Source organism: Tachysurus fulvidraco, chromosome 24 (assembly GCF_022655615.1).
Source record: "Tachysurus fulvidraco isolate hzauxx_2018 chromosome 24, HZAU_PFXX_2.0, whole genome shotgun sequence".
NCBI classification, from domain to species: Eukaryota; Metazoa; Chordata; class Actinopteri; order Siluriformes; family Bagridae; genus Tachysurus; species Tachysurus fulvidraco.
The window spans coordinates 17,318,634-17,346,034 of record NC_062541.1 but is presented as its reverse complement, the minus strand read 5'-3'; the positions used below and the strand labels follow the sequence as shown (position 1 = coordinate 17,346,034).

The 27,401-nt window shown below is 35.1% G+C and overlaps 2 protein-coding genes, 1 long non-coding RNA gene and 1 pseudogene across 5 annotated transcripts; 1 reads left to right on the top strand and 3 right to left on the bottom strand.

The window, feature by feature from the left end:
- Positions 1-1,485: 1,485 nt before the first annotated feature.
- LOC113656758 (hemoglobin embryonic subunit alpha-like) lies at positions 1,486-20,053 on the top strand. Of its 3 annotated transcripts, XM_047808034.1 has the most exons (8): positions 1,486-1,502; positions 4,333-4,487; positions 4,617-4,773; positions 4,885-4,937; positions 5,543-5,563; positions 5,664-5,829; positions 5,925-6,009; positions 6,206-6,429. In XM_047808034.1, the coding sequence occupies exons 2-8, from the start codon at positions 4,374-4,376 to the stop codon at positions 6,300-6,302; spliced, it is 693 nt and encodes a 230-aa protein (XP_047663990.1). In that variant the 5' UTR covers positions 1,486-1,502; positions 4,333-4,373; the 3' UTR covers positions 6,303-6,429. The 3 variants fall into 3 exon arrangements, with proteins under 3 accessions (XP_047663990.1, XP_027023951.2, XP_047663991.1); XM_027168150.2 differs by lacking the exon at positions 1,486-1,502 and having other exon boundaries at positions 4,291-4,487; positions 6,206-6,430; XM_047808035.1 differs by lacking the exons at positions 1,486-1,502; positions 4,333-4,487; positions 4,617-4,773; ... (2 more) ...; positions 5,664-5,829; positions 6,206-6,429 and adding exons at positions 19,238-19,409; positions 19,501-19,708; positions 19,828-20,053.
- LOC113656762 lies at positions 9,526-14,408 on the bottom strand. The gene is made up of 3 exons (XR_003443992.2): positions 13,564-14,408; positions 12,184-13,249; positions 9,526-11,475 (listed from the first exon to the last, which is right to left on the bottom strand). It is a non-coding gene; the product is annotated as an uncharacterized LOC113656762 (long non-coding RNA).
- LOC113656759 (hemoglobin subunit beta-like) lies at positions 16,718-17,881 on the bottom strand. Its single transcript, XM_027168151.2, has 3 exons — positions 17,401-17,881; positions 17,071-17,293; positions 16,718-16,926 (listed from the first exon to the last, which is right to left on the bottom strand). The coding sequence occupies exons 1-3, from the start codon at positions 17,490-17,492 to the stop codon at positions 16,798-16,800; spliced, it is 444 nt and encodes a 147-aa protein (XP_027023952.1). The 5' UTR covers positions 17,493-17,881; the 3' UTR covers positions 16,718-16,797.
- Positions 20,054-20,294: 241 nt separating the features above from the next.
- Positions 20,295-21,830, bottom strand: LOC113656780 (annotated as a pseudogene).
- Positions 21,831-27,401: the final 5,571 nt, after the last annotated feature.

The following is a 27,401-nucleotide window of genomic DNA, read 5'->3' as shown; positions in this document are numbered from 1 at the left end:
GCTAGTCGTTGGTACTATATTTTCTTTTACTTCTATCAGATGTTAATAGTTATGTGAATCTATTTGATGCTGTAGTGCTGAGTTACCTTAGAGCCTGCTCAGCTAGTTAGTGATCTGCAAGATCAAGGTTAAAAAAGATTGTGGGTTATGTAGAAACCCTTCAATTAAATTGGAAGTACACCACTGTTTTATCTTTGCTTTGCTTTTGCTATAAAAAAAAAAAAGAAAGACACAGAACAGTTCTTCATACATAGGAGTGTTGAGCAGAAGAGGTGATGGCAGTTACAAATTTTTTAGAGCCTATTATAACCCATTATTTCAAGAGCCTGGGCTTCTGCCAAATGCTGTAAATGTAAATGTAAATGTAAGAGCTTTTTAAAACTTAAAACAGGCAAACAAATACAAATCCACAAGGCAGAATCAAGGTCATAATAGAGGCAGAAGTCAGACAAAGCACAAGCACTGTTAATAGGGCAAACAGCAAAGACATAATCCAAAGAACCAGAATTGTATTGAATTGCTTTAAGACACTAAGAATATACTTCACAATGCAGTGATGTATCAGTGTTGTTTAAAGTACTAGAAAGCAATACTTGAGTAAAAGTACAAGCATCGTACTAGAAAAAGAATCTGTACTTAAGTATGAAAATTAAGTTTCTGATATTTAATGTACTTAAGTATTTGAAGTAAAAGTAAAAAGTAACATTTTAGTGATTTTCGGTAGGCATAAGAGACACTTCATCCGGTAGGAAGAATCTTTCATTCCAATGTACAGAAACATTTCTTGCAAATACAGCCACGGGTGTATAACGTTATCTTCTTCACCCTGTTCACCACTATCGTCGGGGTGGTCGTCTACGACAGTGGTGGCCAACCCGCGGCACCCGAGCCGCATGAGGCTCTTTGCCCGTTTTCATGCGGCTCTTACGTTCATATCGAAGTTTGTATTTGTGTCTTTTTATTGTGCGTGTTCGCTTCGTTTGAATTCAATACGGTATTTTCGCCAAACGCGCATTGGGATGAAAATACCTCAAAGTTTCCCAATAGGAGCAAAATCATTTGAGTAAACAATTTGTGTCAAGTTCGCTCTCAAAATGGCAGGGACAATAAAAGGTGATGATCCTGTGTGCCCATGTGTATGATGTGGCTCTTTAAACAGTACAAAATGTGGCTCTAGTCCCAGACTGGTTGGAAACCCCAGGTCTGCGATAACGGGAGGTCCTCCAGCAGGTGCTTCCATGGCGGTTTCTGTTGTGCTTCCTCCTCCTTTTGGCAACATTACGCTGAAATAGAGCGCGCGGAGCGTGATGCAATCTAGGAGCAGTGATTCGCCAAACCTCTCTTATTGCAGTCGCACACATTTCTTCTGATTTTATTTTGTATTAACGAGTAACGAAGATGTTTAGTGGAAATATAGCGGAGTAAAAGTATACATTTTATCTAGGAAGTAAAAGTGTAAAAGTGGAGTAAAAGTGAAAGTTAAATGGCGAAGTAAAGTACAGGTACGTGAAATTTCTACTTCAGTAACAAAGTATTTTTACTCCGTTACATTACAACACTGGATGGTATGAGTGTGCTTTTGTAACGTGAAGTGTGAATAAGTATTGGCTCCAGTTGTGTGCAATCAGAATTTGAGTAAGCATGCATGAACCTATTGATTGCTGTTCAATCATAATCTTGTTTGCAGACCATGCATGAGTTTTGGGATTTGTAGTCAACAACCATGCTTGTAGTCCGCTCTTTGTTCCCTGGAGTGGCGAGCAACAACTTTTCCTTCACTAACATTAAAAGGAGACAAAAATTGTCAGTCAAGTGATGTACATTACACATCAATGTTCTGCCAATCAAGTTGTTGCTAATATTATGTAAATAGAATAATTTCTAAAATGTTAATATACACCCACCAGCTATTTTATTATATAATAGACCTGCTCATGAAATATATTACCAGCTATTTAATCAAGCTAATTATGTGTTTAATAAAATCAAACAATGTGAAATATCAGAATTAGGAGAATGTGATCTTAGTAACTTTGACATGGATTTTGACATGGATTGTTCAAACCATCAGTTCAAAGTTTGGCATGTCTATGTACTTAGTAATAGTGTGTCAACTTTTTGGTTGAGTTTGAATCACAAAAGTTTGTTTTGTGATCAATGGTCAATAAATTACGGATTGCAACTAAATCAAAGATTGGTGTAATTCAAGAAAAGACAGGGTATTAACAAAAGCTGAAATGTTACCATTTTTTTTTTTAAAAAATGTCCCTTTTTTAATATTTAAAAAAAAAAATATTTGAAATATTGCTGAACTTCCAATTATATTATAATTCGTTTAGTACTAGACTTAAATTCTGCCACATGTGAAATTTTCACTTTTATACATTTAACTCACCTTTTCATCATGCATTCATTTCTTGTAAGAGAAGAAAATAGCAATTATTATAACAATATGTTTCCTAATGCATATGCTATGTATTCAAGTGTCAATATTGACATTTATTCATGTTTAGTTCAGAAATACATATGCAATATATTCCAATGCTTTTATATGCAGTTATGTTTGTTGATTTTAGGAAGAAATAAGTCTGTTATTGGCCCATTTCCTGCTTTGTCTAGTCATTGCACTGCTTATGTATACAGATAATACATAATATTGTAAAAACCCACTACATGTCAACAGAATTTATTTTATAGCATTTGCAATGCAGTTGGGATAAAATGCTCAAAATGGTTAATCATTAGTGAGAGGATAACAGCAGATGGACTTTTTTGGGCTAAGTGTTCTTTTAAAAAAAGAAATCAAACATCAGTAATTGGCATTTGCAAAGGACTTCATCACGGTGGTCAGCTGGGTCCACACCAGGATAAGGCTGTTAGCCTGCTTTCTCTCGCATTCTGTTTTTGGAGTAAGGATTAAGATATTTTGGAAATTTAAAGATTTTGTCTTTTAGGTCCTTTTTCATCTTGAATAGTGTAAGCATCAATTTGTGTGTGTGTGTGTGTGTGTGTGTGTGTGTGTGTGTGTGTGTGTGTGTGTGTGTGTGTGTGTGTGTGTGTGTGTGTGTGTCTGTGAGAGAGAGAGAGAGAGAGAGAGAGAGAGAGAGAGAGAGATGAGATATGAATTGATGCTGTAACTAAAGTGTTAAGCCTCAATATCTAAGTATCTACTATATCTAGTAGATGTTATTAAACATTAACAAAAATCATTATATCATCATTCTGTTGTCAGTAAAAAAGAGAGGGAATGAATATGGCTATTTTAACATGCTAAAACCTTTTTGTGAATTTTCTTAATATATCACACCCACAGGCAGAAACAATTAACATTATACTATAAACTACACAGTAATTGTACTTGATATGTGGAAAAAACATATTTATAAAGGCATTGCAAGATTTCTACTTTTACATTTGTGAGGTGAGGCTAATTAAATAATCTTTGTGTTACAGCATATAATCGGAAAGAGTTTGGCCACAAACCGAACCATTTTGTGTCAGCATTAGTGTTTATCTGTCAGCCAGTTTCTCCTTATTTTGAGCATTGTTCCTGTCTTTTTCCTACTGCCTGGTTTTATAGATAATTACATTTGCTCACTTCACTTAAATACCAGAAAAAAATAAACATACTCCTCAGCTGAGATTATTAATCTACCATATAATACACTTTTTTCTGAAACATCTGTTTCACTGAACACCCGAGCAGTGCTGCAGACTCTCAACGAGCCTTTTGCCCATTCATGTCATCAACACACTTCTGTAGATTGGCTGAATAAATTGCCCGCAGAAATGACAATGTGAATTCATGTGCATAGTGCTAAATTCAAAAAAGGGTCCAATTATTCAAGGTACATGATTTTCCAGTCAAATCTAATATTATAAATAGAACAAGATAGGGATTTAGAATTTAATGGGTGTGATAGATGACATTAATGGGTGTAGTAGATTGAACTTTAATGTATGATTCATTACATTCATTACATGCTTTGTATGTGTACATAGACCTCTCCCTATTCGTGTGTCTGGGAAAGTTTACATTTTGTACATAGTGCAATAAGTTTCAAATATGTAAAACTTACAAACTAGAAATTGTAAGGAATTGCGGGATATTTATGAATGTATGACTTAGTTTCATGTTAGGCTACGTGGACAAATAAGTGTGCTTTTGTTATACTCTCTGAGTAACTCTCTAACTACTGTATTCTTATTTGCATTTTTAAAATAATGTTTCTGTCAATCTTTCTTTCAGTAATTTATTCTTACAAATCCTCTATTGCTTTTCTTAGAATATTATTTTTGTCTTTACATATTTCATGGTGACATTTCCTGCAGTAATAGAGGCTGGCTCTGATGCCAAATTCTGTGTGAGTCTTATGAAGCCTAATGAGACTCTGCAAATGAACATTTATCTGGTTCACAACAAACAAGACAGGACTCTTTTTCACGAGACAGTGGAAAAGGAATTTCATCACTGCTCTCATTTTGTGGTAAGAAATGCAGATGATTATTTATTTATTTATTTATTTATTTATTTATTTATTTATTTATTTATTTATTTATTTATTTATGATCATATGAATGCTTCTTGTGATTCCACATGGAACACATCTTCACAGGCTCCAAATGTTGAAGGTGAATCGGTGCAGGAGATTAAAGTAGAAGTCAAAGGAGAAAGTTTTATGATGACAGAGAAAAGGAAAGTGATGTTTAAATCTTATGACACACTGGTATTTATTCAGACGGATAAACCCATCTACAATCCAGGACAAACCAGTAAGTATCTGCAATACTTAATGTCACATAAACTGTTTTATAAAGGTTTATAGAAATAGGTTTATTTGTTGCTGATGCTGCAGCTCAAAACATTGCATTGTTTTTCAACAGTGAATTTCAGAATTGTCACTATGGATTCTAATTTTATTCCCCTTGAACAAAAGGTGGGAGAAAATGTCTTTGTTATTTAACATTACTATACGATATAATACATTTTTGTAATTTTTTTTCTATGCACAGATCGATTTAGCACCTTTTGTCTAATATCTTGTTTCACAGTAATTTTCTAATAAATTAATCTAGAGTGTTAATATACATGATAATATTAGAAATAGTCTTAGCAGGAGGGGGCACAGTGGCTTAGTGGGTAGCACGTTCGCCTCACACATCCAGGGTCGGGGTTCGATTCCCGCCTCCGCCTTGTGTGTGTGGAGTTTGCATGTTCTCCCCGTGCCTCGGGGGTTTCCTCCGGGTACTCCGGTTTCCTCCCCCGGTCCAAAGTCATGCATGGTAGGTTGATTGGCATCTCTGGAAAATTGTCCGTAGTGTGTGTGTGTGTGTTTGAGTGAATGAGAGTGTGTGTGCCCTGCGATGGGTTGGCACTCCGTCCAGGGTGTATCCTGCCTCGATGCCCGATGACGCCTGAGATAGGCACAGGCTCCCCGTGACCCGAGGTAGTTCGGATAAGCGGTAGAAAATGAGAGTGAGTGAGAGAGAGTCTTAGCAGGTTCTTAATCTGAACTGTGTACTGTCATATTCTCCTTTACAGTACAGCTCAGTAATTCTGGAGGTAAGTAAATGAAACTATCCGTATGTTTGAAACTGTTGTTGACTTTTAATATTTGTACACATCGGTAGGTGACTCTTTATTTTCTCTCCTAAATATACAGGATAGTAAAAGTAACAGGATTAGTCAGTGGATGAATGTGTCCTCAACAGGTCTGATACTGCAGCTTTCTCATGAGCTAAATGCTGAGGCTCCAAATGGGTATTATTATTTATCTGCCAAAATTGGAAAAAGGGTGATTTCACACAACTTTAAGGTGGAAAAATATGGTAAGTTACATCAATATCACATATTTTGTTTACTGTACTAACTAACATCATTTACTGTAACACAAATATAACTAACTAATATCATTCACTTTTAGTTTTACCCAAGTTTGAGATTACAGTGAAAACACCAAAAGAGCACAATGTGGTAGAGGAAGAACTGAAGCTGGAGATTTGTGGAAAGTGAGTAAAGCCAATACATTTATAAAAAGGGATTTATTTTCATGTTTTCTTTACATCTAAAACATTTTGCATATTTTAAAACAAAGTACTGTACAAGAACAATATAGCATTCACATCCAGTGAATATTCAGGACATGCCAAAGTAGCCCGAAAAAATCAGTGTCTACATCAATGTCAATGCTTGTGGATTTTTAAGGTACACTTATGGACAGCCAGTACCTGGGGAAGCACTTGTGCAAGTGTGTTGTGAATTTATACAGGCACAGTATTTGGACAAGGTATTGATATTTTAGCTCTCTGTCAAAGTAAATTGTTTTTGAAATTAAATAATGAATATAAGTTAACACTAGATTTGTAAAGTTTGTCGCGACGAACTTTGATGTTGGCTTTGACGGTGCAAGAATTCGCAAAGGCCGGTGCATTTTGGAGGCGAGTGGACAGAAAGATTGTGAAAGCTCATGGACCGCTAGGGTGCCAATACTTTTGGAGGTGGGCGGACTTGAGCATGTGACGTGATCCAAATACCCGTGAGGTATTTCCCCTCATTGTGCTGAGTGTTTTGATATGTCACATGTCCATGTTGTGTAAATTTTTTATTTTCATGTGACGTCACGTGACGTGGCCAGAATACCCGTGGGGCAGTTCCCCTCATTGTGCTGAGTGTTTTGATATGTCACATGTCCATGTTGTGCAAATTTTTGATTTCGCTTGTTTTGGGGGCGGGGTTACACGTGACGTCACGTGACGTGACCAGAATACTCTTGGGGCAGTTCCCCTCATTGTGTTGAGTGTTTTGATATGTCACATGTCCATGTTGTGCAAATTTTTGATTTCGCTTGTTTTGGGGGCGGGGCTACACGTGACGTCACGTGACTTAACCAGAATACCTATGGGGCAGTTCCTCTCATTGTGCTGTGTTTTGATTTGTCACATGTCCATGTTGTGCAAATTTTTAATTTTCACGTGACGTCACGTGACGTGACCAGAATACCCGTGGGGCAGTTCCCCTCATTGTGCTGAGTGTTTTGATATGTCACATGTCCATGTTGTGTAAATTTTTTATTTTCATGTGACGTCACGTGACGTGACCAGAATACCCGTGGGGCAGTTCCCCTCATTGTGCTGAGTGTTTTGATATGTCACATATCCATCTTGTGCAAATTATTTATTTTCACGTGATGTCACGTGACGTGACCAAAATACACTTGAGGCAGTTCCCCTCATTGTGCTGTGATTTGATATGTCACATGTCCATGTTGTGCAAATTTTTGATTTCGCTTGTTTTGGGGGCGGGGCTACACGTGATGTCACGTGACTTGACCAGAATACCCATGGGGCAGTTCCCCTCATTGTGCTGATATGTCACATGTGTAAATCGCTCAAAAACTTGCCGAGTTATAAACCTCAAAAGTTTATAATGGAAGTCTATGGGAAAAAAGCCCACTTTGAGCTTCCGTACTGGGAATGCCGGAATTCCGATCACTTAGAAAAATAGAACCAACAAACTTCAGACCAGGGTCTACGACATATCCGAATTTGGTGCATGTGGCTCGAAAGCCCTAGTCCGCATTTTTTTTTTTTTGTCTAATAATAATAATAATAATAATAATAATAATAATAATAATAATAATAATAATAATAATAAGCTTATAACGGAAATCAGAATGTTGGCTACAAAGCCAACATAATAATATGCATTGAAATAAGTAGTAAATAAATTGTAATAATAAATCATAAACAAATCTTACTAATAGTCACTAGAAGACTCACACAAGAATTAAACAAAACTCAAATCAACAAAAAAGGTCAATAAACTCAATTATTATTTCTGAATTATAGAACAGTTTCAAAATTGCAGCATAATAATCAATGACTGCACCAAATGATAAATTCTTAGAATCAGCATCATTGATGATAACAGCAAGTCTACTGAGACGCTCTTGGATCATGGTAGACCTCAAGTAGTTATTAATCAGCTTGTGCTTTGAAAAACTCTTGTCTGCAGTGTGCGCCATGCATAATTAATGCGTTATGGTGACGTATTATAATCACGTCATGATGCAGAAAGTGTTTCAGTTATTCAACATGGTATGTTGTCAAATCTGTCAATTTTATTTTATTCTAACAATATTTGAAACAGTTCGATGATCGATCAGTACTACAATTATGTTAACTGGCAAAAATAATTTGGCATGATTTCAAAATCAAATTTCGACAAAAAGATAAAAAACCTGTCCGTCGCCCCCAGTTATTTTCCGGAAATAAAAAAAATTGCCTGTGTCGGCTACGCCACGGATCGGCGATGTGGAAGTCATCCTCAGACTTGAACTAACATTTACATCTACAAGTACATTTACCCCATATGGCAAACGTGTTTATCCAGAGTGACGTACAAATGTCTCCATTTATAAATACATCATCCTCTAAGCAACCACCCGCAAAACCGCTTTTATTTTTTTTATTACATAGCTAGACAACTCTAGAACCAACTAAGTTAAGCAGATAGTACACAAAAGTCAAAACTTTACCAGTAGAATGGATAAAAAAAAAAAAATTCAGGTTGATTCTAGGCCTTACTGGCACAAAGTTACAGGGGCTAGAATGGAAGGTTTTCATTTCCGCCTGGGTTGTTTACCTGATAAACTGATTAATCTTATTTTTCTGGAACATGTTAGGGACCAAATAACAACTGAGGGTCATAGCCACATGTCTTGGCTTTCACCAAAAAAAATTCAAGTCAAAAGACCCCAAAATGGCTTCAATAAAAATATTTTTCTACAGACATGGTCGTCTGGTCCAGCGTTTTTGTGTACTTGTTTACTGTATAACTTTGAATTAAAAGACTGCATGCTCAGTTTAAACAAGCAGAGACTCTCTCTCTACTACTCTGGTGTGAAAACAGGCATGTAACTTTGAGAGCGACAAAAGGTCAGGGATTACGCAAGAATTCTTCTGCGCAGCTATTTCACGCAGATCCTGGCAGACGAGACGCAGCATGTTGCATATCGTTGGAATCGTCTGCTTATTGGCTAAAGAGCTGTATAGGTCCCGGCCCATTTCATTGCTATTGGAAGGAGTAATTGTCAGTCAAATGACAACAACATCATTGGCTTCTCAGCCGTCTATCTCTGCCATACAAGCACCGATTGGCTCAAGTGAGGGCTTGTTTGATTCGTTAGGCCCTGGGCTATAAATATGATGTAAATGTAGAATTTCTGAATACCCCAATGAGAAGTTAGAGCGGCAAAACAAGATGATGGCGCACTACTGTTTCCAGTTTTCGGAATACAAACGGAATATTTGCGGCGCGACCAAAGCGTTTTGGATTAAAAGGCTTACAGATTCCTTGGACCTGTGTGGATTTTTGAGGAATATTTGTTTTGGAATATATTACCCCAGTGAAGAAAGGGAAGAGTCTAAAGGTAAGGGGAAAACCGGTCTAGCGCCACCTAGGTCAGTTTTCTCCAAAAATGTTCTAATAGTATGAAGGCTGTGAATCATATTATGCTTTGTGTGTGGGCTTAAAAAAATATTGAGAGTATAAACTTTACTAGGTAAATAGGTTTTTTCGTGTTTTTAGAGGATTTGGTGCTTTAAAGATGAAATGAAGCTTGTTTCTGGGTCATCCCCTAGTGGTCGCACGGCGACCCGTAACAGGTACATATTATTTCCGAATCTAGTTTGGAATCTATTTTTTTAAACAATTTTCTTTTTTCTTTTAGTTTTAATTTTGGACAACTAACCCAAATGTCTGCAGCCATTATACTGTACATACACTGTAAAAAAACGTAGATTCTACGGTAAAACGCTGGCAGCTGGGGTTGCCAGAATTCCACCGTAAAATGACGGCTAAAACATTATTTTCTTTTACGGTTGGCAGGCATTGTCATTGTTGTTTCTACGGTTAAATCTGTTACTGGAGTCAGTGTTTTACTGTAAAAGAAAAAGTTTTAACCTTAGGAAAAAACAATGTTTTTCCTTAAAATGAACAAGAAAACTACCTATAAAATTAAGTTTGTGCCACAAAAAAAACACATCTATTCCCTGTAAAATTAACCAAAAATGACAAAATACAATACAGTTTTATTCTGTAAAAATTCCCAGAATTTATAAAAAAAAATGCTCTGCAGTTTCCCCTTTTTAATAATTATGATTAAGAATCATTTAGAGATGACATGGAAAACTTATGAGCTATGAAAGGGTTTACCTGATGGAATACATGAAATATGATCACCTTTTGCTGGTTATTTCACAATGAATGATCAACTACTACCTCATTTCATGCATACAAATAATTTAAGTCCCAGTAAAGTATTAAGCCTGCCTAGTAGCTACCTTTTTCAGGAAGAGTTCTTTAAAATCAGTCTATTCTGTAAGCTTAATACACAATGCGTTAATTTATTAAAATTTATAAATGCAAGACAAATGTCCACCTTATATTTCAAATAATGTATTTTATTTACTATCTATGAAGTTGTGAAAACATTTCACTCAAATCACCAAGGACTGTCTCAATGAGTTCTCTTCAAATTGTGCAAAACCAGTGTTATAAGCATACATTATATTTTACATCAACTGTGGCAGACAATTTGCAAACACCATTACATTAAGAACTTTGTGTTATTGGTGCTGTTTGAACTACAAAAATGTTAAAAAGATTAAATGTTCCATATTTTAAAATATGCAAATGCAGTTATAGGAAAATAAAATATATCTATTTCAATAAAATCTGAATTCAAGAAATAAATTACTTTATTTTACACACAGAACTGTGCAGTAAAGCAGAAACTGTACATCTTCAAACTGCATCATGTAATTGAAACAAATAATTTGCACTTTTCTGGGAACTTTACATACGTTTTTGATTTACAAAATGCTATGATGTACATGCAGCCACCTTTTTACATCTTTAGAATGCACAATTACTGTAGGAAAATTATAATCTAAGAAACTCTTGAACTAACAAGCAAAAAAGTTAACAGGTACTTTAACAAGTCTTGTTTAGTAAAACTCCAAATTGTTAAAAACTTTTCACTGACATTCAGAAGTGTAACAATTGTTTCAACAACAAAAACATCTGTAGAGTTTGTAACAGCCCTTTATCACATTGTCCACAACAAGAGGGGTAGTACTACAGTAGATCCACTCATGGTCAGCAATGTCTGAGATGAGAGTGAGGACTCTGGGATTGACTGACAACACTTTTTTCTTCTTGGATTCAACCTTGGTGCCTCTCTCAGGATTTATGGAAAAGAAACACCTTTATGGGGGGAAAAAAAAGAGTGAGAGAAAGATTGAGAAAATTAACAACCGGAGATGGGATTTCAAATTGATACGTTTGATAAATCCAAAAAAGGTGTCCATAAAAACAAATTTTACTGTTGGAGGTGAAGGTTGTGATGTGGTCATTGATAATCTTCTTGTCGATGCTCAACATGAATGTCTCAGCAGCGAAGCAGGAGGAACCTGGGAATAATAATTAAAAAAAATAAAAAATTAAAACGTTTAATAACAGGGGCTTCAATGTCAGTTATAGTTTATATATATATATATATATATATATATATATATATATATATATATATATATATATATATATATATAAATGCAGATACTTGAAACAAATTGGAGGATGGGCCCTGCTAATATTGGTAGTAAACAAATAAAAATTGGCTTGATAAAGTAATTAATGTGCCAAATAAAAAATTTACATAAAAAGAAAAGTAATTATTAAACAATAAGATTGGAAATAAAAAGGAAAAATAAATAATAGTGCTAATTTTAAAGTAAAACTTAAAATGATAAATATTGGTGTGTCAATGTTGGTATAGTTTCTTTTTTGGATGCTATATTTGGCACAATAATTAATCAAGCCATGTATTTAGTTCTTTTTTTATTACCAATTAAAGCAGAATCCATCTTCAATAGTAACAGATCATAGGATGAATCATCTTACTGGCTGAGCCTCTGAGGTTGTGTTAGCTAGTGTTTCAGTACGTAAGCTAGCGAATGTGTGTGAGAATGAATAAATGACTGCATGTATTGAAGTCCTCTGGACTACATAAAATGTTATACAAATTGTGGGAAATGATATAACAAAACTAAACAAGCCAAGAGAACAATAGCATTGCAGTTACATCAGAAAAAAAGTTGAAGTTTTCTTTATTTACTTACCACAAACAATAATGAAGGGTGTTGGTGGCACTTTCTCCATCTGAACATCCTCTGCATTGCTTGTCGTCTCAACACAGTGGAACAGAAGCTCTTTCTTCTCATCAAAATGAACCAGTAAAAGAAGCAGCATCTCAATGACTTTTTGGGAGCAACCACTGGACTGACTTCTTTCAGTCTGAAGCTTGAGAAGAGCGTTCTGGACTCGTTTGCTTTTTTGTGCATCAACATATGTCAGGAACTTTAACAGACATGCCCCTTTTTTGTCTACATTGGCAAGAAGGTTTCCATCAGATTCACACCAGTCAGCTCTTGGAAATGTGCTGGCATACCAACTTCATTGAAGAGAAAGGGTCATTCCTGGCATAGTTTCTGGATGCTTGTCCCTTTGTTGATGTCTTTATGCTGGGTGTAATAGGTGCATTTGACTAGTTCTTTCACAACATCTGTACTGTATTTCTTCTTAAACATCAACTTCATTTCTTCTTTTTTTTTTCAAGCAGACTCTCCACAGTCTCTGAGAGTGCTTTGGCTCCCAGCTAATACATCCATAGGTGTCTTGAACACTTGCTTTTTGTTCGGTAGGTATTTTGTCTGTCATCATCATCTGATGCTGCTTTGCGCTTTATTACCTTTGGTGTGTCAGGTCGCTTGACATTTTCAACTCTTGCCTGAAGTTGCTTCACCAGAGAATGATATCCTGGTCCAATAACGCCGCCATCAATCACATCTTGCAGAGACTTTGCATACCTGGCCACCATCATTTTTGCTATCTCTGTTATGTTGTGTTTGGTTAGTTTCTTGCAAATCTTCATCATTGCAGAGACCATGATCCTTACCATTTCTTTTCGTTGTCTTGCACTAGGTCTTTCCAAGTTCTGTATTAACTCTTCAGGGAGCCTCTGCCATGGTATTTCAAATCGCTCTAAGCAGTTTGGTATTAATGGTGTACAGATTCCTGAAGATGATGTAGAGGTGGATGATGCTGGTGAAGAAGAAATTGAGAGTGCAGAGTGAAAGACAACCACTGGAGATGAATGCACAGATTTTGGTGTTGAAGTCCCAGAGACTAAAAAGAAGATATGAAAGTATTAAACATTGAGTAATGCTTTTCCTGTTTTGCTAAATTACACACTGTATAGATGCATTTGGAGACATTAAGTTTACACAAAATAGTAAAAACTAAATGCAATTTATCTAACAGATTGCATTTTAAAAATTTGAATTTTTGAAAACAGCCCCCTATTGCATAATAACAACATTTATTTATTCAGGAAATACTGATCACATCATCATTAGACTCATAAAAATTCATATTCTAACCTTAACACCATGTTAACAAGTGTGCTATTGGGTGGTGTGGTGACATTGTTCTATACTCACTATTTTGGGTCCAGGCAGCAACCAGTCCTCAGGCTTGTATGGGCTTTAACACTGGCAGCAAATCGTTTTCTGTGATGTACTTTAAATCATCTGTGGTTGCCGCACCAAGTGTTTTCAAAGTATCTTCAACGGACTTAACAAGTTGATCAGGAAGGTCCGGAAGCACTCCTGCTATCGCATCCCCTATGTTCTTTAGCAGCTGTGATTCAGCCATATCTGTTAAGACACACAAAGAGTTTGGTCACTGGTCCAATGAAATTAAGGCATTCAGTCTGACAATGAAATGAAAAACATAAGCTTTCACGGACTGAACCGATTCTCCACATATGCAGTAAGAACACATATTCCATAAAACACAGCTGTGAGGTTAAAAAAAAAGCTGGAAAATCCTGGCTGCCTTTACCTAAAGCCTTAAAATGGAGTTACACTTATAAAACGGCCTACATTAATCCAGACGTCTCTGAAACAACCGCTACTGGCGTTAGAAGGCTGTTTTTGAGTCTGAGGTGGCTAACGTTAGTGCTTGAGCTAAAGCTAATATAACTTTGCGCCTTCACTGTCTGCAACACAACACTGTTCATAAATAAACCAATTTAGATCGTTTTCTTACCGAAGTAACTGAAGACGACCTGTGGTTGAAGTTAAATCCAAGAAAATAGAAAAAACTTGGTGAAAACGATGATGCCGTAATCCAAAGTGAGCGGGGCTGCAAAGGCGTTAATTATGGGGTCAGAATTGTTTCATTATTCTGAATAAATACACTATGATCCACAAATAAATATAAAGAGTTTCACAAATATTTTTACAAATTTCACAAAAAGAAATGAAATTCACAAATAAATAAAATGGGATTTGCAAATAAAAAAATATTTATAAATTGTATTTATTTGCGAATTGCTTCCTGCTCATTAGTGAATCGCGTTCTGTGCATTTGTGGATTTGAAACATTTCTAACGTCAAGACGTGCACAAGAATCCACAAATAGGTGGACTCCGCCCACCGTCTACTCCAGCCAATCGGACAACGGTCTCGTGGCGCTGACCAATCGTGACACGGTCTACCTCAAACCAATCACGTTGTGATCTACTCGCACTATCTACTCGCACTGTGATGTGTAATATGTACTGCAAAATACGATTAAAAAAAAAAACAAATAAAAAACATTTGTCGCAGATTCGAGCCCAATCTGGTAACCCTGCATGGATTGTAGCCAGCACTAAGGGTTAGTTCAATTCTGCTTTCTTTGGAAACGATTTCAGCATCATCAATGGGTCCAGTGGTAGTGTGAAGAGCGAGTAAATCAGAACGTGATTGGCTGGAGTAGGCGGTGGGCGGAGTCCACCTATTTGTGGATTTTTGTGCACATCTTGACGTTAGAAATGTTTCAAATCCACAAATGCACAGAACGCGATTCACTAATGAGCAGGAAGCAATTCGCAAATAAATACAATTTATAATTTTTTTTATTTGCAAATCCCATTTTATTTATTTTAATTTCATTTCTTTTTGTGAAATTTGTAAAAATATTTGTGAAGCTCTTTATATTTATTTGTGGATCATAGTGTATTTATTCAGAATAACGAAACAATTCTGACCCCATATTAATTGCCTGATGCAGTGCGCTGATTGGCCCGTTTGAAATCAGGCGCCTTGATGTGAAAGGCCGCTCGTCCAGACTTCAGGAGGGAAACGATTTTGGATGAGATACTTTTAAAATCATACAGTTCTATTTTCCCTAAAAGAATAGAGATATAGTATTATTTAAGTATAGATAAATAAATAGATAGATAGATAGATAGATAGATAGATAGATAGATAGATAGATAGATAGATAGATAGATAGATAGATAGATAGATAGATAGATAGATAGAACAAGCAAGAGATTATTATTTTAATGTTTTTGGGATCATAAAAAAGATTGTTTCAAGTATAAAAAAGAAGAATATGCTGTTTTTTGTTTTTTAAAACACAAAACAAAAGGGAACTGATAAAGACATGTAATGATTTAATTTTACTCAAATATGACACTTGAGGAAAAAATATTCTAATACATTGTACACTGCTTATTAGCACGACCAATGTGTGAAGTTGGAGTGAATCAAGAATGAATTCAGTAAGTGAATTTGCTTTCTTAATAGTGCTATTTAATTCATTATTATGTGAAAATATTTCAAAAATCACAATGTCATATTATAGCATACATTCATTTCCAACACAATCATACTTGCATTCAACAATTAAAACCTGTATTTTTTTCAACAAATAAATGTAAAAATCATTGTGTTTGACCGTTATAAACTTCATGAAAATTTTCCATTTAAAAAAACACTGCAATAGTGCATTACGGTATTGTTAAGTATTTTTTGCTGAGAAACAATATACAAATTACTGGTTTTCACAGATTCATTTAGTTACGGGAAATTCACATTAAATCTACAGTTTTAATATATTTTATAGTTTACGGACTTTTACTGTCACGATTTTACTGTTTATCACTGTTAAATATACGGATATTTTTACAATGTATATATGTTCTTGTCAGGTCTGTGCTAACAAAGGTAAAGGGATAGTTCAGTGGCCATAAGAAAGCCTTGTGTCCTATGGACGGGTACAAAAGTCACTTATTCTTGCATTTCATAATTTTTATCTCTAGATTTAAATAAATAAACGGTACGGAAAATAGATCGGTACTTTAACATTAAGTACTGACGAACGCAGACAGATTTGAAAAATATTATCTCTGTAAGCAGTAAAGCCTCTCTTTCATGTGAATAGATAAGAAATATTATGAACTATAATAAACCAACTTTTTCTAGTTTGTTATTTGTCCTATATGTAAAGGTCTTGCATTGTTATATTTTAGCTACATTATTATTTTAGAATTATATAAATGTAGATATAATGATTTGGGACTTTATTACATTAAGAACCGAAAAAGGCCACTATATCTGTTAGCCTAGGAAGCCACCAACACCACCAATAACACCACCAAAGTGTGTTGTTTTTGTATTTATTTATTTTTTGCAGAAGTTTAATTATTTTCATCTTTCCAATTAAAAATGAAAATTATTTGAAATAACTTTGCAAGTTGTAACGGCATTCCCCACGGAGAAAATAATTAGCGTAATAAAAAACACAACAGATGACGAGATATTAATTATTTAAACATTTATTTGCATTAATCGACAAAGTTTGACTTCAACGCAGAAAACAGAACAAATCACATGCAGCATTTATTGGTACTGTTTTCCGAGTGCAGAGACTACGACAGCCAGGAACTTGTGCAGAGCTGCCTGCACTTCAGCTGTGAAACTAACACCCAGGACAGAGGCGACTACAATGGTAATGTTGTCAGCCAACAGCTACAGGAGGAAACAGAGCAGAAAGAATGAACACAGGTTAAAGTATAGAACGGATGATGCATGTAGACAGAGTGATAAACTGACACTAAATGAAACTAACAGAATTAGGACTAATGGTTTATAAATAAATCAAATCAGACTCACCCTGAAGTTTTCGGGATCGACGTGTAGTTGTTCAGAGTGCAGCACACTCAACTCGGCGTAAGTGCCCTTAATGTTGTCCATGTTCTTGGCCGCTTTCTCCAGCCCTTGCATTACCGTCAAGCCGTGGGCAGCAACCCTGGGATTTCCCACGATGGCAGCGGCGTTATACAAGTTTCCAAAGCTAGCGAAATACCTCTGGGTCCATGGGTACACGACCAGACATCTGAGAAACATTTAAAAATTACTCATAAGCGTTATAATCACTCCTTATGTCATTTATGTATTTAACCATTTCTTTAAGTCAGGTAATACGTATTAAAATGATTGTACCTTGCCAGCGCCTGGTGACCGACAGTCTTGTAATCGATCTTGGAAAAGATGTCCTGGATGGTAGCGCGCTCGAAATCTGTCCACTCAACCATGTTGCTGGCTTTTGGAGGTTCTGAATGTTCTGATGAAGTCTTTTTAGGCCGCTTATATATGCATTTGACGGCACCTCCCAAGACCTGACTACAAACATCTGATGGGGTGTGTTCACTCTGAGAGTCTGAACAATATTGATTAGATATGAATCGGTGCTTTTCGGTTCTAAATATATTTCACAGATTTATGATACATAAACAGCATACATAAGTTCGACAACCATGTAATTTTTGTTACAGTGTATTTACTACATATAGTTATACTACATGTAGTCATTTTACTTAGCCTACTGTATTCGATCAATATTATACTGATAAATTTGGAGAAGATTTTTTAATTTCAGTTACTGAAATTTGATTAACTCTTGCCATCACTGAAAGTTTATAAAACGTTTTTTCATATAAAACGTTTTATTAAAAAAATAAATAAATAAACTTGTAACTTTGAACAATGTTTTAAACTCATGGTATCTTAAGTATGTAACCTAATGAACCAGCATTAATGTATCCAATGTTAGAGATTTAAGCACTTGTGTACGTAACTCTGGATAAGGGCGTCTGCCAAATGCTGTAAATGTAAATGTAAAAGTTGGTGAAGTTGTTGGTGTGGAAAGGAATAAATAATAATATGTAATTTCCCATTTTTGACCCAGTTTCGAGCCTCAGCTTTGGTAAGAGTATTGGTTGCATTATCAAAAATTCGTAATCAAAACAAATTGTGATCATGTGACTCAATTTAATTTCTGAAAACCCATTTAGGAATTAAGCTAATTTCTAAGCTAAGCATTTTTCATTGATAAAAATTCAATTAAGTTTTAAAAATGTAAAAGATGATGAAGGCCAAGGTTCTAAAAAATGATATGATTTTTCTCAAACTCTGTGTCCATGAGATCATCTTAACTAGCAAAGCCTTTTAACTTTATCTTTGTGTAGAAATACTTTTAGAAACAAGGCCTACATGTCATTACAAAGTCTTGATAGAAAGTAAGCCAGGATTTCAGTAATGTAAACATGAAATTATAGAAATTTATAAACTATCCAAAATATATCTGAATTCACTTTATATCACTTTGCTGTGTACCAACAATATATTCTTGGTCTATTTGAGCCATCTGAAATAGCATGCTAACCACATGCTGACTCGAGCTGCAGTGAGTGAACAGGAAGAGCCTGCAATATATTTTTAGTGGTCAAGCCCATGGAAACCTTCTGTTGATAACATATTTAGTCTAAAAAACACATCATTTATACTATATAAATTAAATTAAAAAAAAAACAGAACCACTAAAGCTATACACCAATGCAAAACAACACCATAAATTTAGACACAATATGTTTAAAATGTTATTGTGTGGCTAAAACACATACAGTCCTGACAGTGGTGCAGTATTTACATTAAAATTGTTTTCATGTCATATATGATCAATAAATAAACAACAGCCCTTAAGTAATTGGGTCATATTATGTTGTCTTCAAGTACAATCTGATAGCTGGCCTTTTCTTGTAAAGCTATTTTAAGTTATTGCATTCCAAGTGAAAAGAAAAAAACATCTCACTTCATTTGTTATCTAATTTGTAATTTGTAAATTGTTTTCTGCCCTGATTAGACAATTTTTAATTTTGGGGGTAAAATATCAGTTAGCGATTAACGCATTGTTTCCTATCAGACTTGACAGTTATCTATTACAAGCAGCAGAAGCTCTTTCTAATCTCTTTTTTAAATTGGTGGGTCTCGGGTGTGCCAGCTGGGGGTCGTTGTATAAAAGGCTGAGTCGTTTCTCAGAGAGTCTACAGAAGTTTTCTTCCACACCACTACGAAACCATGAGTCTCTCTGACAAGGACAAAGCTGCCGTCAAAGCCTTCTGGGCCACGATCTCCTCACAGGCTGAAGAAATCGGTAGACAAGCTCTCTACAGGTAGGTGCTTGAGCAACTCTTCTCCTTTTGGTATTCATTTCGATTCCTCTTCTGATACCGAGTACTCACTCTGTACAATGTTTCTATGCAGGATGCTGACTGTTTACCCTCAGACCAAAACCTACTTTTCCCATTGGAGTGACTTGAGCCTTGACTCACCCCAAGTGAAGAAGCACGGGAAGACTGTTGTCTCAGGTGTGGCAGAGGCTGTGAACAAAATCGATGACCTGACCAATGGGTTGCTCAACCTAAGCCAGCTGCATGCTTTCCAGCTGCGTGTTGACCCCGCCAACTTCAAGGTAAATAAACTTAATATTTAATACTATTTCCTCCATAATATTTTAGTGTGTTTTACCCATATGTAAATCCTGTTCCACAACATGTTGTTTAATGTAGTTGTTTTTCCCTTTCCTTGTAGATCCTCTCCCACAATTTGCTGGTGGTTCTGGCCATCCTGTTCCCCACTGACTTTACTCCTGAGGTGCATGTGGCTATGGACAAGTTTCTCGCTGCTTTGTCCCTGGCTCTCTCTGAGAAGTACAGATAAGAAGCTCTGCAGGCAACAGAACAGAGACATGCAAACACACAATATGATTTTTATGTTCTTGACTGATCTAAATAAAAGCCAACACTATGGAAAGTAACACTATGTTTTGTGTTTTCTCTGAGCCTTTGCATGTTCATAAATTTAAGATAAAAATAAGTCGATAGAAATGTAGTGTGTTATTGGTTTTTAGCATATTATGCCTAAGATTAGGAATGAATCTGTGTGAATATTGTAAATGAATTTAATGAATGTTGAGACATTTTTTCTGTCTGTAAGTAAATTCCTTGTCTTAGACACTGACCAAAAAACTCAATAACTTTATACTCCTTAGACTTGAACTAGATCATAAAGGTTGTTTTAAGGTTGTGGTATAGGATAAAATCCTTGTTCTTGGCCGCTTTCTCCAGCCCTTGCATTACCGTCAAGCCGTGGGCAGCAACCCTGGGATTTCCCACGATGGCAGCGGCGTAAGTTTCCAAAGCTAGCGAAATACCTCTGGGTCCATGGGTACACGACCAGACATCTGAGAAACATTTAAAAATAAAATCATAAGCGTTATAATCACTCCTTATGTCATTTATGTATTTAACCATTTCTTTAAGTCAGGTAATACGTATTAAAATGATTGTACCTTGCCAGCGCCTGGTGACCGACAGTCTTGTAATCGATCTTGGAAAAGCTGTCCTGGATGGTAGCGCGCTCGAAATCTGTCCACTCAACCATGTTGCTGGCTTTTGGATGTACTGAATGTTCTGATGAACAAGACTGCTAGGAGCTAGCAGTGTCAGTCCCCAGTTTGTATATGCATTTGACCACTCCTCTCAAATTCATGTGATTCATGGGATGGGTTAGTTATGGGGTCATATCAGCTGTTTACATGTATTATATTGTAGTGAAGCTGTTCGTGAAGTATCCTTGGTGAATACAATCTTACAAAACGAACTCATTCGATAATTAGAGATGTCTGACTTTCTAAAAGGGTTATATCAGAAATTATCTGGAAGGGTTTTACATGCAACCTTTAAAGGTCCCTTCGAGTAGTTTGGATGTAATTTTGACTAAGTTTGTAGTCAAAATTATGCATGCTGTTCATTAATATCATATAAAGTGTCTTCAAAATGCTGTTCAGTATCTGACGGAGACAAAGTGTCAGATGTTCCTAAAAGTTTACAGCTTGCCACAACGACCACAAGAACTCACGCAACCTACAATAGTGAAGGCCTGAGCCGACAAGACGTTGATCTCACAAGAGCTAAGGAATGAGCTATTCAAAGTAAGGTGCCTTTATCTGACTCAATGAAAATAAAACACTAAAACACATTTACTTTATTTTGCAATTTAATGATAATATTTCAGACTGTATTAGGTTTTTGTCATATTCAGATTTATCATTATCATTTTTGTTTCACGGATTTAGAGCACGCATATATATATATTAATTGTATATAATATATAAATTGTAAAAGTAGGATTAATGGGTTAATCAGGATAATTAGAAAAGCAGAATTTTACTCCAAGGGAATAAAATAGATTGGGATATAAAGCATAAACGGGATCAAGGTGGGAAATAGAGAACGTTGGCACACTACTGAATATGCACAAATTTGTTTCCTTATTGTGTACTGTGTTCATATCATTTTTCAGACAATTTGTTTTAATGCCATGTTATATGTTTCTGCTTGCATGATATTAATAATGAAATGCTATTTACCTTTCAGTAGTACGTTTTAATTGTCATTTGTTTTATCCTTTTATATTGAGTTTTAAAAAAAAAGTTGTTGTTGCCTGTAAAATAGATATTGGTGGTTTTGTTAAGGCTTTATTGTTATTCATTACAATGAGTTAAATATGTATTTGGAAGAATTTATTTTCTGTTAGGCAATTTAATGAGTTTTAATTCACTTTTGATCAAGTGTAATGAGTATTTTGTTTTAATAATCTAATTAATATAAAAAGTAATCAATATTTTTATTTATATTTTATTAATGAGGAAAATTAAAAAACTGTTTCAATATAAATGGATTTATATTATGTTTATATTATGAATCAATTTATATTAGGTCTTAACACGTGGTACTTCATAATCAAACATACTTTAAAACATAATAATAATAATAATAATAATAATAATAATAATAATAATAATAATAATAATAATAATAATAATAAAAACAGACCGCCATCTGCTGTTCAGTTTTATTGTTATTGATAAAAGCGTCATGTCTACCAGCATGAGGCGCTCCTCATACATCGGATCAATTTGACGGGGCATGAATGTAAAACAGGAGCAAGGGGACAGCGGGGTAGAAGTTAATACTCTGTTTTCTCTAGTTTGAGGAAAAGAACTTAGAGTTCAAAACATTTTTTTTCTTTTTTTTCATCTCAGGTACAAATATGTTCACTTGTTTTATGAGCGAAACATACTTATTTTAATTATTTACTTGGAAAGAAAAGAAGTCAAATGTTAGAAAATGTTTAAACATGACCATTTGACAGCTTAAAATCCTCCATTAGGAATTTAATTTGATTTTATTAAGACACACAAGATAAACTATGATATTGTGTTGGATTAAGCATTTCTTGCTTTCTTAAAAAACATAAATAAAGTGTATCGTTTGGTTGTTTGTTTGTTTGGACTGTCTTTGAAATATGGCATAACCGATCCTTACGTTACAATGTGCCACCTGAACAGCTGAGGTTCAGCATTTAGAGACTGTGTAGGAGTTTAACTGAAAGATTATACTTGTCAAACTATGCTAAATTTGCCTCGTTTTAAATTAACATTAAACACAGAACTAGAAATAAATGCATGTGTGAAATTTTACTTATACTCTAGTAAAAAAAAATATTTACTATTAAATATAATTATTTTTTGAATAGAGTTGAATTTTGCATACTTCTTGCATCATACTTCTACAGTATATTCAATCTTATTTGCTATCTCCTTTTGTGTATCTGTATTGTAGTGTATTATATTGTCTGTTGGCACTGTCTCTTGTCCTGCATGTTGAATAGTTAATATTTAATATTTAGCCCTCAGATCTGTGTTGTGGCTCTGTGTCTTTATGGATCTCAGGGTCATGGAGAAACGCTGTTTCATTTCACTGTGTAATGCATCAGCTATATGCTATGCTGATGATACATAGTTATATGTCTCATTAAAACCAGATGAAATAGGCAAAGTGTTGTAAATCCTTAGAGAGATAAAAGATTGGATGAGCTGCAACTTTCTGTTGTTAAACTCTGATAAGACAGAAATAGTACGTATAGGTCCAAAATCCAGTACACAGAAACTCTCACAATTTAACTTCCATTTAGAGGGACATACTGTTACTAGTAGCTCAACAGTGAAAGACCTCGGTGTTAGACAGCAACTTGTCTTTTGAAAATCATATGGCCCATACAACAAAAACAGCCTTCTTCCACCTTAGAAATATTGCCAAGCTGAGAAACATCCTGTCTGTATTTGATGCTGAGAAGCTAGTTCATGCATTCATGACCGCTAGACTGGACTATTGTAATGCATTACTAGGTGGTTGTCCTGCATCTTTAATAAATAGGTTACAGTTAGTCCAAAATGCAGCAGCCAGAGTTCTCACTAGGACAAGAAAGTATGACCATATAACCCCAATTTTATCAGCTCTACACTGGCTACCTGTTAAGTTTAGAATTGTTAACAAACTGCTGCTACTTATGTACAAGGCTCTTAATGGTTTAGCTCCCATGTATCTAACTAGTCTTCTAACACGTTACAATCCTTCATGCTCTCTGAGATCATAAAACTCAGGACTTCTGGTAGTTCCCAGAAGATCTAAGTCTACTAATGTCGGTAGAGCGTTTTCTTAGCTCCCAAACTTTGGAATAGTCTTCCTGATAGTGTTCGGGGCTCAGACACACTTTCCCAGTTCAAAATCAGATTAAAAACTCACCTCTTTAGTCAGGTGTACACACACAATTAATACATCCCATAAAATTATGCACCATTACTTTAGACTTGCACTTTTTTATGAACAGCAGATATGTTAATCCCTCTACACTGCTTTTTTTCTTTCTACACATCCCGAGGCATCCAGACATTGTACCAGCTCTGATCGTCTTCCGTCCACTGAGATGAGATGAGAATCCTGAGACATCTACAGATCTACCAGCTCCAGTTGGACTCTATGATACCAAGAGGAGATGTGAACTCCATCTCCACCCTCTAGTGTCACCCATATGAGGATAAGGTTCCCCTTTTGAGTCCGGTTCCTCTCAAGGTTTCTTCCTTACCAATTTAAGAGAGTTTTTCCTTGCCACTGCTGCCTGAGTCAGCTCAGACTTGCTCATTGGGGATAAATACATATACATACATACAGTACATACATACAGTACATACAGTACATACATACAGTACATACATACATACATATATACATACATACAGTACATACATACATACATACATACATACATACATACATACATACATACAGTACATACATACATACATACATACATACATACATACACACTATGACCTGTATATTTCTTGAATTTTTTTAAATATTAATTCTCTATATTTCTCCTTATGTTTACTTTCTGTTCTATGTTTATGTTCTGTAAAGCTGCTTTCAGACAAAGCAGCTTCTTTTTGTCTTGACCTGACTTGGAATAACGCAATGGAAATTGGCTCTTTTTTACCTCAACAAAAATGTAGATCACTGACTTAGTGACCAAGTTAGTAACCACATGTTATACAAGAGATTAATTAAGAGAGATGGACAGTGTAATGGATGGCTTGGTCTATGCCATGTCTGAACACCAGGGGGACTTTCTGGCAGGCATTGTTGTTCAAGTTCAAGTTCAAGTTCTCTTTATTGTCAACTCTTTCACATGTACAGTACATACATAAGAAAAGAATTGAAAATGTATTTCTCTCAGTCCCAAGGTGCAAAATATTAGCAATGAAATTTAAATAAATAAAGCAGTGCAAGGCATATGCAGATAAAGTGAAGAATGAGCAGACCAATGCAGCAAAAGTGACTGGTGCATGTTTTCGTATGTTAGTGGGAGGGGGGAGTGGAAGGACCTGGGGATGTGGGATCTAAAGGGGTGTGTTGGGTTCATAGATCTGTGATGCCTGGGGCAGAAAAGAGAAGTGGAGGCAAGTTTGAGAGCGAGTTCAGCTTCCTGACAGCCTGATGGATAAAGCTGTCCTTCAATCTGTTGATCCTGCATTTGGGTCTATTTTATCCTGCATCCCTGACAAAACATCTCTAATTCTCTAGATAAGCAATTAAGCTTGCAAGCCAAATAGCACCACAGTCAATTTAAGAACATTAAGTGAGTATTGAGAGTGCACATTTACAACATTTAGCAGATGCCCTTATCCAGACTGACTTACATTTTCATCTCACACAAGGGCTCAACAGTGGTTTGCTCAAGGGCTCAATAGTGGACACTTGGTGGACCTGGGATTTGAACACACAACCTGTCCAACAAATTAATGTCTAAGCAACCACAAATATTGTAATCACATCCATCAAACTGATAAATGATTAAACAGTTTCCAGTAGCTGATGTGAATGTGTTTGATGCAGTAACATGGTGAAGTGCATATATCATGACTCAAACACATTTTAAATTATATGAGTCCATGATCTGAAATAGATTAAACTGAATGTCAGTATCAACTCAAGAGTGTGTCCAACATTTTAAAGGTTTTATTATGTCCTAATTATTTCCTGATGAATATAGTATGGACACAATGCTGTTTTAAGAGGGTTCTGTGAATTAGCCTTGTTTAGCCTACTGTTGATATATTTATGTAAAGAACTTAAATTGTTCATTCAAATTGTCTGCTACATACTTATTTGATAAATCCAAATTCAATGTATTTGTATAGCACTTTTAACAATTCACATTGTCTCAAAGCAGCTTAACAAAAGTTTAGAAACAGAAGAAAAAAAAGAAAAAATTATTTAGAAGAATAATAATAATTAAGAACAAAAATAAATAAATGAATACATACATTTAAAGTTTGAAAGTTTGCTTTGAGACAATGTGAATTGTCATAAAACAAATTATATTAAGCTAACAATCAAATAAATGGGATGTTTTGCCCACTGATCAATGTTATAAATTTTATTTCTGTATGGTTCTGATCATTTAAATTATTTTATAGTAAACTCGCTGAATTTGCTGTTCAAATAGAGACGTGAGACACGATGTAAGGCTTCGAGAGATCAGCCTCAGTTCAGATCCTGCCCCTGGTTCCAGGATCCTTATTCCTTTAAATACTATGTATCAGATAGTGAAAAGGGTTGGACTTTAAGACAGAGTGATATGTTTAAAATCCTGGCAAGTTACTTTCTTTGCAGCTTTTTGTAATGTACTATTAACTAATAGAATTGCGATGATATAACAATTCTGTGATCACAAAATGTCAGAACATTTGTGAACTTCAGTAGGGCCAAAGCAAGTCAATACGTCCTTGGTGTAATATTTATAATATTTTGTGACATATAAATAGACATATAAAAAGACTGCAAGTGTAATCTCTAGATAAAGGTAATTGATCTAGATATATGCGTGGGAGATGCTGATGTGTCAACACTTGTCCTCAACCTCGATCAGAAGGTTATGGGATGATGCAATAATGGATTGTCCACGACATTTATGGTTCAAACGCTCTGATTTATTCCACAAAATACACTTGAATCATGTTCAGTTTCCATTTGGGTTTATGTGTTTGTCTGTGTGTGTGTATATATATATATATATATATATATATATATATATATATATATATATATATATATATATGTATATATATATATATATATATATATATATATATATATATATATATATATATATATATATACATATATATATATGTGTGTGTGTGTGTGTGTGTGTGTGTGTGTGTGTGGTTTCTGAAATAAAACAAATAATAAATTCACTTAACAGGAATTTACAAGTAAAGTATATATTTAGACTAATTCAACAAACAGTGAAATAGAACATATACACTAACGGTAAAGGTATATTGCGCTATTACCCCGGAAATAATTTTAACATCTAACATAGGTAATCGCGAGAAATCCGATTAAACTTTATAAATAACATATGTGTGTAGAAATTCTAATATCTTAGTTTAACAACAAACATATACAAAGAATTAAATATTTTGCTAACTGTATGGGCGATTGTAACAGCAAGCTAACCTTTGAACATGCTCATGCTCATGCTATCATGACACGTGACCAAAAATTATTACAAACATAAATGTGATGCTCATAATTATTAATGCACATAAACAGTAGCATAACGTATCTTAACCATTAATATATGTAACTTACAGTCTCAAGGACGCACATATCCGAACAAACAATAATCTGCCTCATCCGTAGCGACTGAACTAGTTAGAACTTGTCCGAACTTGTCTGTGCAGGTCTATAACT

Coding starts and splice junctions, on each gene's coding strand:
- LOC113656758 (XM_027168150.2), top strand. CDS start 4,314: ATGGTGACATTTCCTGCAGTAATAGAGGCTGGCTCTGATGCCAAATTC. Junction 5,564..5,663: donor ACAGCTCAGTAATTCTGGAG/GTAAGTAAATGA, acceptor CTAAATATACAG/GATAGTAAAAGTAACAGGAT. Junction 5,830..5,924: donor CTTTAAGGTGGAAAAATATG/GTAAGTTACATC, acceptor ATTCACTTTTAG/TTTTACCCAAGTTTGAGATT.
- LOC113656759 (XM_027168151.2), bottom strand. CDS start 17,492: ATGGTTGAGTGGACAGATTTCGAGCGCGCTACCATCCAGGACATCTTT. Junction 17,294..17,400: donor GGTCACCAGGCGCTGGCAAG/GTACAATCATTT, acceptor AATGTTTCTCAG/ATGTCTGGTCGTGTACCCAT. Junction 16,927..17,070: donor TCGATCCCGAAAACTTCAGG/GTGAGTCTGATT, acceptor TTCCTCCTGTAG/CTGTTGGCTGACAACATTAC.